Source organism: Naegleria fowleri, assembly GCF_008403515.1.
Source record: "Naegleria fowleri strain ATCC 30894 chromosome Unknown tig22, whole genome shotgun sequence".
Classification (NCBI taxonomy): Eukaryota; Heterolobosea; class Eutetramitea; order Acrasida; family Naegleriidae; genus Naegleria; species Naegleria fowleri.
This window is the reverse complement of record NW_025407954.1, coordinates 629304-643436: the sequence shown is the minus strand read 5'-3', so window position 1 is coordinate 643436 and position 14133 is coordinate 629304. Positions and strand designations below refer to the sequence as shown.

The 14133-nt window shown below is 35.8% G+C and overlaps 7 protein-coding genes across 7 annotated transcripts; 4 read left to right on the top strand and 3 right to left on the bottom strand.

The window, feature by feature from the left end:
* Window positions 1–596: 596 nt before the first annotated feature.
* On the top strand, window positions 597–2717 carry FDP41_001189 (uncharacterized protein; the record flags this gene model as incomplete). Its single annotated transcript, XM_044702348.1, has 3 exons — window positions 597–1066; window positions 1311–1693; window positions 1846–2717. The coding sequence occupies 3 exons, from the start codon at window positions 597–599 to the stop codon at window positions 2715–2717; spliced, it is 1725 nt and encodes a 574-aa protein (XP_044564749.1).
* A 305-nt stretch (window positions 2718–3022) lies between these two features.
* FDP41_001188 (uncharacterized protein) lies at window positions 3023–4282 on the top strand (the record flags this gene model as incomplete). Its single annotated transcript, XM_044702337.1, has 1 exon — window positions 3023–4282. The coding sequence occupies one exon, from the start codon at window positions 3023–3025 to the stop codon at window positions 4280–4282; it is 1260 nt and encodes a 419-aa protein (XP_044564748.1).
* Window positions 4283–4428: 146 nt separating this feature from the next.
* FDP41_001187 (uncharacterized protein) lies at window positions 4429–5447 on the bottom strand (the record flags this gene model as incomplete). The annotated part of the gene is made up of 3 exons (XM_044702326.1): window positions 4429–4572; window positions 4692–5077; window positions 5267–5447. The coding sequence occupies 3 exons, from the start codon at window positions 5445–5447 to the stop codon at window positions 4429–4431; spliced, it is 711 nt and encodes a 236-aa protein (XP_044564747.1).
* Window positions 5448–5602: 155 nt separating this feature from the next.
* FDP41_001186 (uncharacterized protein) lies at window positions 5603–6991 on the bottom strand (the record flags this gene model as incomplete). Its single annotated transcript, XM_044702315.1, has 1 exon — window positions 5603–6991. The coding sequence occupies one exon, from the start codon at window positions 6989–6991 to the stop codon at window positions 5603–5605; it is 1389 nt and encodes a 462-aa protein (XP_044564746.1).
* Window positions 6992–7333: 342 nt separating this feature from the next.
* FDP41_001185 (uncharacterized protein) lies at window positions 7334–8971 on the top strand (the record flags this gene model as incomplete). Its single annotated transcript, XM_044702304.1, has 1 exon — window positions 7334–8971. One exon carries the CDS (start codon window positions 7334–7336, stop codon window positions 8969–8971), a length of 1638 nt encoding a protein of 545 aa, XP_044564745.1.
* A 40-nt stretch (window positions 8972–9011) lies between these two features.
* Window positions 9012–12311, top strand: FDP41_001184 (uncharacterized protein; the record flags this gene model as incomplete). The annotated part of the gene is made up of 1 exon (XM_044702293.1): window positions 9012–12311. One exon carries the CDS (start codon window positions 9012–9014, stop codon window positions 12309–12311), a length of 3300 nt encoding a protein of 1099 aa, XP_044564744.1.
* Window positions 12312–12372: 61 nt separating this feature from the next.
* On the bottom strand, window positions 12373–14013 carry FDP41_001183 (uncharacterized protein; the record flags this gene model as incomplete). The annotated part of the gene is made up of 1 exon (XM_044702282.1): window positions 12373–14013. One exon carries the CDS (start codon window positions 14011–14013, stop codon window positions 12373–12375), a length of 1641 nt encoding a protein of 546 aa, XP_044564743.1.
* Between the last annotated feature and the right edge of the window lie 120 nt (window positions 14014–14133).

Sequence of the window (14133 nt, the reverse complement as noted above, 5' to 3'; positions counted from 1 at the left end):
ATACAACATCTCTTCGGAATGTAATTGGTCAAAAAAGAAGACATGAAGATCAATCTAGAGAATGGATGATATTTTTTTTTTACAAAGAATAACCTTTTAAATTCCAACTCTATTCCAATTCGTCGACGAAAGACTTTTGATTGCATTTTGATGAAGGAAAGTCATAGGCATGATAGAAGAAGGTCATAAAAAACGAGATCTGTAATTTGTTGTTGGTCGGATAGGCCCCTTATTATGGGAGTGTTGTGTTGTTGCATCTTAAGATAACTTTGGTGGTTTATTCCATCATAAATGGAGTCTTGATGAGACTAAGAAATTGTCCTTTCGATCATTTATCCGTTCGATTTGTTCTAATGTGACGAAATATATCAAGAGGCTATTCTTATGCATGCATCTTAATATTTCTTATTGGATTTACATCTTGAGGATGAAAAGTTACGATTAAGATCATCACTAAACAGTTAAGAGACAAGGAGAAACACTTCTGGTCAATCACCTCTTGAGAATGATGATGGTCTCTCCAAAAGAAACCTCGGAGGAAAAAAATCCAACGGTGACTGGCCTAGAGTTTACAACAACAACACTTTCGAAAAAAAATGCAAGATAATTTGTGCGAATCTATTTCATCCTCCATGATTCTCTCCGATCATTACCTCTATCTCGACGGTGAGAGTCTCACCTGTGAGGATTTATACAGAATCGGCTATGAACCTCATTTGAAAATTGCTCTCACACAACAAGCCAAAGACCGTATCATAGAGGCTCGAAAAATTGTGGATAACATCATCCACACGAATCAAGTCAAGTACGGAATCAATACAGGATTTGGTCATTTTGCTACCACTGTGATTGCAAAGGAAGATATTGAAGATTTACAAAAGAATTTAATTCGCTCGCATGCAGCTGGTGTTGGAGAGTATTTGCCTTTGGAGAGAGCGAAAATGTTGTTGGCGTTGCGGATCAATGTGCTGGCAAAAGGCTTCTCGGGAATTCGATTGGAAACGGTTGAAAGATTGGTGAAGGCTTTTAATGCTGGATGCATTTCAGCAGTTCCTTGCAAGGGAAGGTTCGTAGAATTTGTGAGTAATTTGATTTGAAGAGTTTTTATTGAATATGATGATGATGATGCTATTACAATATTTGTATTGTATTATCTGATATGAATGAATCTCAATCATGGATGATGTCATGATGGGTTTTAACAATAATCATACCTTTTTAAAATCATTCCTATGACTTTTCATTGACTTTTTCAATGATTTTAATGAACACTCTTCATCCTAATGATGATGATCTTGAATTCTTTCTAGTGTCGGAGCAAGTGGAGATTTGGCACCTCTCGCCCACATGGCACTCGGAATGATGGGTGAAGGAATGATGTACAATCCTTCCACCAAGACCTATGAAGATGCAGGCAAAGTTCTCAAAGAACACGGATTGGAACCTATTGAAGTGCATGCCAAGGAAGGATTGGCACTCATTAATGGTACACAATTTATTTGTGCATTGGGAACAGATGCCTTGGTTCGTTCCATTAATTTAGTACGAATGGCTGATGTTGTGGGAGCAATGACTTTGGAGGCACTTAGAGGTTCGTTTAAAGCCTTTGATGCGAGAATTCACACAGCAAGACGTCACGGTGGACAACAAAAAGTTGCTGGAAGAATGAGACATTTGCTCTTCGCTGAAAAGGGTATGTAGTGAGTAATAATCATCATTGATAACCAATTTGAATAATTGACATGTATGGTGGTCATTAATGGCACTTGCCATCATGGAATGTTACATGTTACAATCCAAAAATGTGTAATTGTGTTCATATTTTGCCAATTTCGGTCACTTTAGTGGAAAATGAGAAGAGAGTTTTTGAAATTTCAGAGATTTCAGCCAGTCATTGGAATTGTTCTCGAGTGCAAGATGCCTATACTTTGAGATGTATTCCACAAGTGCATGGTGTTGTCAATGACACTGTTGAATTTTGCAGAAGTGTTATGGAAAATGAGTTGAATGCAGCCACAGATAATCCAATGGTATTTATTGATCCAAGTGGAAGTAAAGTTCCAAACTCACGACACATCCATTTTGAAGACCACGAAGATTTCCATTCGCATCTGCATCACTACACAACAGCTGACGAAAATGACGAACAAATTGTGAGCGGAGGTAATTTCCACGGCGAATATCCAGCCAAGATTATGGATTATTTGGGAATTGCAATTACTGAACTTGCAAACATTAGTGAGAGACGAGTTGCTCGTTTGATTGATGGTAACTTGAGTGGTTTACCTGCATTTTTGGTTAAAGAAGGTGGTCTAAACAGTGGATTCATGATTGCTCATTGTACAGCCAGTGCCTTGACAAGTGAAAACAAAGTTTTGGCTCACCCAAGTTCCAATGACACTCTTTCCACATCTGCTGCCAAAGAAGATCACGTCTCTATGGGACCATTTGCAAGTATGAAGTGTTTAGACATTGTTAAAAATGTCGAATATGTTTTGGCCATTGAATTGATGTGTGCTTGTCAAGGTATCGATTTATTACGTCCACTCAAGACCACACCAATTCTCGAAAAGGTCTACGAACTTGTGAGATCAGAGGTTCCACCCTATGAGAAGGACAGATTTTTGTCGCCAGATATTGAGAAAATTTGTCATTTAATTAGAACTGGTAAGGTTTGGCAAGTCATTAAGGGTGACATTCCTCCTGAACTGCATTAGAGAAATTTTGAAATGCTTTTCTCATGACATAAACGTCATGTAAACTCATTTACGTAAGAGAGATAATTTCACATCAATGAAATAGTACAATTTTGAAAAATCATCAAAAATATGTCTGTGAGAAATCTCTTTTCATTACCCAAAATACTTTCTTGTTGCCGACATGCAAACGCATTCTCTCCTTTTCAAATAATTTTCACGGCATGACACAAATTGTACATAAATGGTCAATTCAAATAGTGATTGTCATACCTTCTCAATTTAACACACCTCCTGTCAACTGCCAAAAAAACAAACAAAAAAAAATGTCTCCTTCTTCCTCTGCCTCTTCTCCATCGTTATGGACTCGTTTCATCAACTACATCACATCATGGCTCTCATTCGTTGTAGAATTCATTTGCTCCCTCTATCGAGATGAATTACAACGACAATCACGCCAAAGTGATGACTATCATCGATGGAGGCAACATCAAGAAATGATGAAAGAACAAGAACAACCCTTCATGATGATGACCACTTCGACCACACCAATCCTAACATCCTCATCACCCATTGGAGAAGATGAAGAAAATATTTTGGGACATTATTCACAATCGAGTCATTGTCCTCTAGAAACAACTGCCATTCTTCCGACGAGTGAATCATCTGTAAATAATATTATTACTCCTACGAATAGAATCACAACAGTCTCATCACCTTTCTCCAATTCAATCACGAATGAATCCGTTGAAGCTGTCAAGCAACAACAACAACAAGAATCAGAAATCATTTCTGAACAAAGTCCACTTTTAAAGTCCTCTCAGAAAGAAACTTCTCCTCAAAAACAAATGACACCATTAAACAAGGAAGAGATGATTCGCAACAAAACTTCTACTCCTCCTCAAAAACAACAAACGAGTTCTGTAAACAAATCCAATTCGACCACACCTGTTCTTTCTAAAGTGTCACCCAATGTAAAATCATCAACCATGACAAAGGAATCTGGTGTCACTTCGCCCTCGGAGGCCTCTGGATTGATTGGAGAACGATTGAAATTGAAGAAGACCATGAAAAACAAGTTACTCTCTCAGAATGCTTACAATTCCCTTGTTAAGAACAGCAAACAACAACAGCAACAATCAGGAGAGGAATCTGGAAGTCACTCAACACAAAATACAAGTTCCGATGCATTGGATTCTTCAGAAATTATTGCACAAAAGAATTCACAAATTCTTAAAAGAAAGTTGAGCTCAAAACCATCTTTCACACGACGAAGACCAACCACCACTCAACACAATGGACAGCAAGAGAAAAAACCAAGTATTGAAATTCTGTCCAAGTTGGAGAATGAGTCATCGATTGACTTGCCAAGTGTTGAAAAATTCGCACATTTGGAAGAACAAGCTCAATTGGAAAAGAAGTTGGGAACAGAAACTGCCATGAAGCAGCAACAAGAAAAGAAGAGAAGTGATGACATAGAGGTGAACAACTCCAAGAGCCCTTCTTCAAAGAGCAACACAAAGGGACCTCAGGTTTCGTTGGCAGCAATTTTAGGTGCAAAAAATTCCCTTAGAAAAACTCAATAAATATGATGTCAAACTTTTAAACAATGAAATCCTACAGGATTGATATCTTCGATTACTTTTGTAATAATAACAAATCAGTCAGTGATTTATTTTAATCAAAACAAAAGAGATGCATATCCTCACAATGGGATAATTCTTCACATCTATTATTTGCGTTTCAAGCGAATAAGGTCAACTTGAATTTGTTGAGATTTCTTTTTGTGGAATGAATAACTTGCTTCTAAATCATAATTCAACTCTGCAACCACTTTTACATCAAAGCCCCACTTGGCAGCTTTTTGGGTCACAAACTTTGAGTTCAAAATGGATTTCATTTGGCAGGCCAATAACAATTAATAATTGATATTAAAACATGATGAATCATGTCGGATAATAATAAATTGGAATCAACAAGTAAAGGCCTACTTACCTCACGAGTGGTAGTTTTGTGAAGGCTGTAAACAGCATTTTTCGTGAGCTCAGAGGCAACTTTTAAAAACATCATATCGGTTCCTTTGATTCTAGTTCCGAATGGTGGATTTAACAGAACTGTATCAAATATTCTATATTCTTCTTCCTCTGTTGTTCCTTTTTGCAAGGCTAATTTTTTGGCTCTAAGTTTTAGCATTCGTTCAAATTGAAAGACATCACTTTGAATAAGATCAAGACGGTAAGTGAAATGTGGTACCAAATCCTCATCCACATCTTCAATAATTCCATCAATGTTTTCACTGCATATCCTCAACGCATCGTCATCAATATCTACACCTGTGACATGCTTTGCTCCCAATAAACAAGCCCCAAGACCAAGCATTCCTGAAAATTCATTTTGGAATTCCAAATTTTTAGGAAAGATGAAACAATGTAAATTTGTGTCATTGACCAAATTATTATCATGTCAATAAATCCAAAATTAATTTGAATATCCAATCCGACAATGTCATGTTCAACAAAGGGCCCTTTCAATCCATCCGAGATACACCGAATCATCATCAGCTAACCTACCAGTGCCAATGCCCAAATCCAAAACCTCCTTTCCTTCAATATCATCAAACGAAAATTGTGCTGTGTACAAGGTATGAGAAGCCAAATGCGGTGTTGTAATATATTGTTCCAACTTGATTTTCGGCTTTTCAAAATTTTGAATGTGTTCCTGAAGAAAGGCCTCAAGTTCCCATAATTTCATTTTTTATTAAATTCTTTTCATCAAAAAACCAATCAAAGAGGAAAGATAAAGGAGATTGATTTGGCTTCTTGGAATGAACATTTCACAGATTCATGTGTTGTTGTTTACAAACAACCCATTCAACCCCATAACTTTATTAAGCGAGTAGTATTGTTTTAATCAATTTCAGGCTTGTGTCCTTCCTTGACAACAGAAAAAGTGTTGTTTTCAATGAACGATTGAATGTTGACAAAGAGGCCATTATGTTGTTCAATGATTTTCTCCACCCATTCAAGGTTCAAATTGGAAGATGAGACCAATCCAACTCTACTGATGACTGTGTTTTTAAAACATTCCTTGTAGAACATAATTTGTCGTTCTAATTGTAACATTTTTGTCAACAATTTCTCATCATTGCTAAATGACGAAATAGTCGCTTCATAAATTTCAACATTTCCGTTTTCTTTGTGTTTCTTAATGAAATTAATTTCAATTTCTTCCGCATCCAAATTCAATTTTGCAGCATTCTCAACACTAATTTTCTTATTCAAACAAAGTACTGTGAGATAGGCTGAATACTTATGATTTTTGATTCGAGTACTTGCAAATGAATCAGGATGATCAGTTTTCTTCAACACAACTGGATTTTCAGTTATAAAGTCGTCATCTTTTTGAAACTGAAGTTTCACTTGACCTTCGTACAAACAACCAATGTTTGTATTAATAATTCTCAAGTCCTCACGGATGTTGGCCTCCATTTTGTTCATTTGCGCCACTAAATCTGTTTTCAAGAGTTGCATTTGTTGAGAGAAATCTGTTTTCAAGAGTTGCATTTGTTGAGGCAAATCAGAAAGTGCAAAAAACAAACTAGCCATCACCTGATGGTCGTTGTTGACTAAGGCATTGTATATTTGATCGGCCGTCATTCTTTCAACAGCCGTAGTCTTGAATTCATCAGAAATAATGTTGTCGTTGGATGTTTCAACGTTAGAAGGTTGTTGTGGAGAAGGTGATGTTGTTGGAGTCTCCACTTTCTCGGATGATGAATTAGTAGCCGTTGCAACCTTGCTGTTGTTGGATGGTTGAGGAGTGGAGGATTTTGGAGGTATTGCTTTTTTTTTTGATGATTTGGTCTTTGGTTTGCCCTCATCCTTATGTTCCATCAATAAGGATTGATAATGTTTGGCCAATAGTTCATTGTACTCTTGAGCCACTTCCTCACGAGTGTTGTAAAGTGTGGTCATTGCACGTTCTCCAATATGGACAATCCTTAACGAGTTAATAGGAGAGTTTTGGTCCAACAGAGCACTCCAAATCTTAAAGGTCTTTGATTTCTCATAGAACCTCATAAACCCATCCGGACCAGCACAAAGAGCAAGGGACATTATTGCTGGAGTTAATTTCATCCCTTTTTTCTCAAGATTCTCCTTAATGTCTGAAGCTTTTGAAACGAGTTTTTCAACATTTTCAACTTTGAATTCAGAAAATACTTCATCAACAAACTTGTCGACGGGTTTATCTTTCATAATACTTTTGAGCATCATGTCGTTCAGTTCTTTTTCCATCTAGATGATTCTCAATAGGAGAGAGAGATATTTTGCTTAATTCGCCCCGAAAGGATTTTTGAAAGTGGTCTTTCTTTAGGAAATTGAATAAGGTCCTAAGAGAGATACCTTAATTTTTTTTTTGAACGTTCTTCATGAAACGTTTTTGTTTCAAATATTGTCGGTTTTAATCCCAAATTTTTTTCATATGAACAATCATATTGGAGTGAGTAAAGAGATCTTGTTTTGAATTAGTACTCATTAGGTCTTTTCTTCCAACAGAGCCGGCATCCATGTTGATGGAGCCATTAGAGAAAATCTCTCCTCATCGATTTGATTGTTTTTGTTTGAAATTTAAAAAAAATGATTCCTCCTTCTGGGTCTTCTTCTTCACTGGGTTTGACTCCGACTCCATCATCATTGAATTTATCGGAGGGCGGTGGTCAGGGAGCTGATGATGAGGGAATGATGAGAACAACCTATGGATCGTCTTCTTTTTTTGATTCCCATCTGCTAAATTTTCCATCGTCCGCGGATGTGTATCATCATTATAACAAGAGAATCAAAACATCATCACTTGATGACGATTTCGATTATGAAGCCTTTCCTATGGATACGACCACACAACATCAAATGTACAAGAGAAGCGTTGTTTCTCCTTTTTTAATTTATTTACTCAAAGGAAGTGGAATTGTTTTAGATTTTCCAGATAGAGTACTCTTCGGAGAACCAAATTCACACCCTTCTTCAACATCAGCTTTACTGGGTCCTACAGTCAACACTGCTCTTATCGAATATTTAAAGCATGAGGGACAGGTTGATATGAAACAATATTTACCTGCTTTTCTTTCACTCTTTTTTCAATGTATCAAAGAGCAATCAAATCATTTTTCATCGATTGCTACTTTCTCAAAAATTAAATCCACGGATGAATTACTCGCTGAAGACATGGAACATCAACAAGAGACGAAAGACATTTTTATGTTTGCATTTAGAAAAACAAATTTTTCTCCTGTTGCTGCAAGCAATGTAACGGACCAACCTAATGAGGTCGATATTGTTTTGGATTTTCTACATGACTTGATTACACACGAATATATGGGAGCAATGAGTAGTACAGCCCATTTTGTGCTTACAGAGTTAATAAGGATCATGAATGAACTTCCCAAATCTATTAAGCTCGATTATGATATTGAAATATGCAAAAGATACCTCTCTTTTATTAATGACATTTTAAAGAGTATATGTACTTACAGTATTCGATTTGCAAGTCCTTCATCTTCAAGCAGAGGCAAGAATGAAGAGATAATTTTAGAGACATTAATAACACTCTTCAGAGTTATGGTAATGTTCCTAAGTACAAACAATAGAAGCTGTACTGGACGTGATGAAGAGCTTAAAGTTATTGTGAACGACTTGATATTTAGGGTTGCCAGCATGATTCCGTTTTACAAGTTAATGACAATGGTATATTCAATGACAAATCAATTCTCGTCGACTCAAATACCTCTTTCCATAATTCAAGATTTGAAAGTTAAGAAACAAAAACTCGACAAGATTTTAAGTTTTTCATGTGAAAACTCACAGGCATTGATATTCCTTCAACACATACCTGTTTACCATCCAAATGTTAATACCTACGTGATCGAAGGAGTTGAACACGATGTTAACTTTAAATTTAGCTCATCCATTCCCAAACGTGGTTCCTCGGAATGGATACGACGAGTTCAAAAGTTATGTAGTGCTCTCTCGCAACACATTCATCCCGACACTTTTGAATTAATTGTGAAGGGAGAGAGATCAGTGAAAGCATCTGACGATCAAAAGAAAAAAAAGTACAAGTTTAACTTTACCTCAGACATGATTCATGAAGCAATGGTTCTTCGAATTCTTCAATTGCTAGACGAAAAGGAGACATATCCGTGTCAATATGAAACAATGTTTTCTGATGTGTCAAAAAAGCATTTTGGGAAAATGGATTCTCCTTGCAAATCAACTTGATGCTCTAATTTCTAGAAGCAAACCAGTCATCAATATGAAAATGATTTTCTTTGGAGAGACTGAACTTGCAGATGCCACTACTCTTCATTTCAAGGGCAACTATTTGAATTTCTCCAAAGAAAGTTCATCCAGCGAAGCGACGTATCAAATATTGAGCTTGAGAAAATGTGTAGAATTATTTGGAGATCATATGAAAGACCACAACCTTGTTTGGTTGTTACTTCAAATAGTAATGACTAAAAGAACAAGATTTGATGGTGATCCATTGCTCATTCGTGAATTTATCAAGCTCGTGAGCGAGTTGAGGTACAAAAATTTTGCAACATGGCATCCATTTGAGGAGAACTTGCTTCAATCGCATACACATATGATTCAGTTGCGATTAAGGGAAGCTCTTGTCGAGCAAGATATTCAAATAGAACAATCTTCCATGAGCTTTGTCAAAGAGATGGACACCTGGTTCAAGGAGACCGCAATCAACTATCACAATCCAGATGAAAATACTTTGAAAAATATTTTCTTATTATCTAACTATTTAATAAGACCACTTGGGCAAAGCATGTACAATTATCTCATGTCAAACTCTGAAGATGAACCTGTAAGAACGATTCCCCACGATGCAACTGATATACATTATGAGTTTACAGGAAAAAGAAAACCCTTGAGCGTGAACCTTATTCTTGTTATTTCTGTTATGGCAAGAAGAAAATTGTTTGGCTCTATATTAGAGTTGTTGCGCTCCAAGCAGATAAAGAATGTAAATAGCAATGAGCATTTCCCCCCAGGAATAATTGAAACCCTTGCTAGAGCATTGTATTGCACTCCAGTGAACTTGAATGAAACATTGGGAGAGCTCAAGATTAACAATTTTTTAATTGTAGAGTTGTTAAACTTTAGACTGATCAGATTACTGAAATATTGCTCACCAGAGAACTTTTTCACTCTATTTATGACTCTGCATACTCAAGTAGGATCTTCTAAGGAAAGTGGATCTCACAGATTATTTTTAATTCTAGAAAATTTGGGTGTCAAAATGACAACCTATCTACTGAACGACTTTAAACGCATGGAAAAGCTTGTGGATAAGCATTTAGGCGAAAATACGAGTATTTCAGAGACTTTAAAGAGAAATTTGTTATTCTCGTTCATTCGAAACTTTAAGCTTTCGTGGAAGCAAGACAAACATGAAAAAACTCTTCGGGTGTCCTGCTTCAACAAGATTGTATCACACTGTATGAAAGTTATGGAGGATTTTGGAAAACTCAACAGCAAACATCGGCTCTATCCTGAACTCGTAAAGAAGATGGTGGATCACTTTCTTTCCAAAAAGACTGAACAAACAGAAAGCCCTCCATATGATAAGGACACTATATCAAAAATTGAAAAGCAATTGGACGCCAAAAATCTTCAAGAAATCGTTCAAGAAAACAATAGAAATCTATTGTGTGCTATATGGTCTCGAATGTACAACTTACTGCCAAAGCAGCCAAGCAATGAGGAGGTGAAGTTTTGGAAAAAGGTGTTACTTGAGACTCATACACCAAAAGAATTGGTCAACAATATTTATCGATTTGTGGATTACATTTTAGATGAATATTTGGTAGAAGGTGAAAATAACACTGGTGAGACAATTTATCTCGTTATGCAACGTGTCTCTCAACACTTGGCTAAGTTTGTTTGGACTTATGAATTTGTTCCAATAGAAATAATGACATTGGCATTAATGGATAGATCAAAGGCTAAAAACACTTCCTTGGGAACTCCAAATAGTAATATTGAACACATATATGCCCATTCCGTATTGCTTTCAATTTTGATTACTGACGAAATATGTCTTGCAAAGCGTGCGAATTGCTTTTTACGCCATAACAAGCATCCAAACCATTTCGAAGATCCAGACTATTTTGATTCTCATCAGAAATATCATGCAGAATTTCCTGAAACATTTGGTGCATCCTCTCTCAGTGAATCCCAGTCCAGGCCTTGCTATTATGGAAATGAATGCCTTCGAATGATTCCTATACTTGACTTGTTTTGCAGAAGATTGTGTGAACTTCAACTGTTTGATACTCTTCAAACCGTTCTAGAGACTTATGGCGATTTATTTCTTTATCATGAATTCCTTCTCACATTCGTAAAGGATATTTTATTTACTTTCCATCATGAGATTACAATGGATTGCAAGAAACTTCTCTTCAATATTGTACGAAAAAGCGAAGATTACACTCTACGAGACATGAATGCTTCATTTTCCAAGACTGCAAAAGATTACTTTTTACTTCAACCGTCAGAAGCGATGACCCCCAACACATCACAATCAGATATCTTTGACAGAACATATTTTTTGAAATTAATTACATGTGTTTCTGAAGTTCTTCCGACCATTCAAGAATCCAGAGCCAATCATACATACATCACACCAAAGCACGTTTTTTATGAATTTACTACTACTTTTGAATTGAGATTGAATGCCTGTGTGATTGAAATTCTTTGTCTTCCTCTCGGGCTAACAGATATTGTCAAAAAATTAATCGAATGCTTGATAGAAAATATGGATCTCCTACCAAGACCACAACTCTACAAATTATCACACACGATTGGACTCATCTTGGCATCTTTGCCACCAACATGCGGAGACTATGTGTTCGCCATTCTGGCAGAATTTTTATCAAAGAATCCTCATTTACTTTTAATTAATGATTTGGAAAATAAGCACGAACTACAATCGATCAAGTCTCCTGCAGAATGTATGCTATGTATTCTACATAATTATTTACACACTGCCACCAACGAAGCATTTTCGTGTTTCAAAAAGTTCTTAAAGCAACGTAGAAAGAGTGAAAAATGTAAAATTGAAACACGAGAACAATTTTACTTTTTATGCAGAGTCATTGGTCCATTCATCACACCATTAGCTCAGTTAGCACAATCTTCTTCACTCAGCAGCAGTTCATCCTCTGAGAAACCTGTAAACGTTCCACATTCCGAATTGTCTGCACTCGAGGTTTGCTTTACTGAAATTGTAATGTTATTTTTGAGCATTGAGTGGGATGTTAGTCCTGAAATAAGACCTGTCAAGAAGCGAAAGTATTCTAGTCTCCTCAGCACTCTATTCCAACAAAATGATGGTAATGAGATTGAAGATGAGATGGTTGAACAGATTTTCTACTTTTTCCAACATGTATTTCATCTCCTCTATCCCTCTGGGCAAGCTTTGAAAAACGCACTCTCTTGGAAGCATAATTTTATTTCCATTTTCAATGAGGAGATTGAGAAGTGCACCAATGCTGCTTTAAAACAGAGGCTGAAGATGTTCTTTACTGCCAAAGATATCGATTGAAAAATTAATAATAGTAAATAATATTTAAATTATTTTCTCCGGATATATATGCATAATATTGCTATTTGTGATGAGGTATGAGATTAGTCTTTTGTTCAAAAAATTCTATTTCTGGACTGTTCCCCAATGATGATTTGTTGGACATGATCTTTGTTTTAAGGTATTGTGAATTTTTCAAACTTGCCAGATTGAGTTTTTTCGTATTATTTTGAAACTCAATACTGCCTTCATTCTCAACAACAAAATAATGGTAAACATCTTTACCATTTTGCACGACTTGTTTGGCCATAAGGTCATAAAAAGCTTCCCAATCAATTCTTGAAATGGAAAAATAGATTAAATAGTCTAATAGATTGCAAGAGTTAGAACTAACACAACTCGAGGGGCGCGAAACATAGCTGAATAAATTAACGTTAAAAGTCAACACTAAATATTTCAACGCTTGAAACAAAAAGCTTTTGGATTGTTTTTTCGACATTCGAAAGCAATCTGACCGAAATAATCTTGACATGGTGACATGTACTAATTGTTCAATCTGTTGAACATTTCCTTGGTAAATTTTTTCAATCAATTCTATAGAATCAGTAGTAAAATCCAAGCTAAAAAAGAGAAGTGGTGCTATAAATGGTTCTCCAATGCAAACATTAAATTTCTTTTGCATATAACGTAATATTTTGTGCTTGTTCCAAAATTTAGAATATGGGTGCGTCGAGTCATCGTACGAATTTAAAAATTGGTTCATGATTGATTGATCGAATAGAGGTTTTCCCAATTTTTTTTCTAGAATTTCTGTAAGCATATCGATATTTTGAATGTCATCGGTCCACAGAGCTTGTTTAAATAAATATATGATCGTATTTTTTCGAATCGAGTCTGTCTTGGGAGATTCCTTAAAGTGATGTGCAAGTTGCTTAAATTGTTCAAATGAAAAGCACGTAATATTGTCGAATAATAGGTGTGTGACGTCTTTTCCACAATACGTGGTATTGATAAATTTGTCAAGTGTCAACTCATCAACCACATGATACTTCATGGCTCGGAGAGAACATTCCAATAACTCTTCAGACTTGACAAGATCGTTTTTGAACAATTCAAATACTCGAATAATTTCATCATCGAGTCCATTGCAAGCTTTTTCACATGCCCATTTCAATACATAATTACAAATATGGTGATCCACAAGTAGAAAGTTTTTAAACATTCCAAGCGCACGTTGTTTGTGACATTCAACCACTCGTCGAACATCTAAGATGAATACATCATCCTCTTGTCGTAATAAAAGTTTTTTCTTCTTATTTTCCAATCTTTTTACATGTCTTTGAATTCTAGCTTTTTCCGAAATGATAAATCTATTAAATTTCTTGATCACATTCGGTGGGATAAATGTTGATGATGATAATGATTGAATAGGAATGGGTTCTAAACATTCCAAATATTTCCAAAAATAACTTTTTAATTTATCCATCCAAAATTCATTCCAAAACAAGTGTTGATGATGAATGGTTGTCGTCTTTACTGTCGTATTGACGGAATGTTGAGAGGATGATGATGAACAAGAAATGTCCTTATTGGTGGGTTCGGAAAGTAAATAATCATCAAGGGCTGAATTCCATTCTCGACTCACCAATCGAAAGGATGAGAGAGAGGACAAGTTCAAATATAATGCCACGAGAAACAAGACATCTCTGCAGAGAGGATACATTTTTTTGTCGAAATAAAACTTGCTTTTGTAAAACGAACGAATTTTCGAATTCATGGTTTTTCAAGAATGTCAATCTAGAAATGCTTTTCATTTGAAAGAACTCCTCCACTAAATTCATTC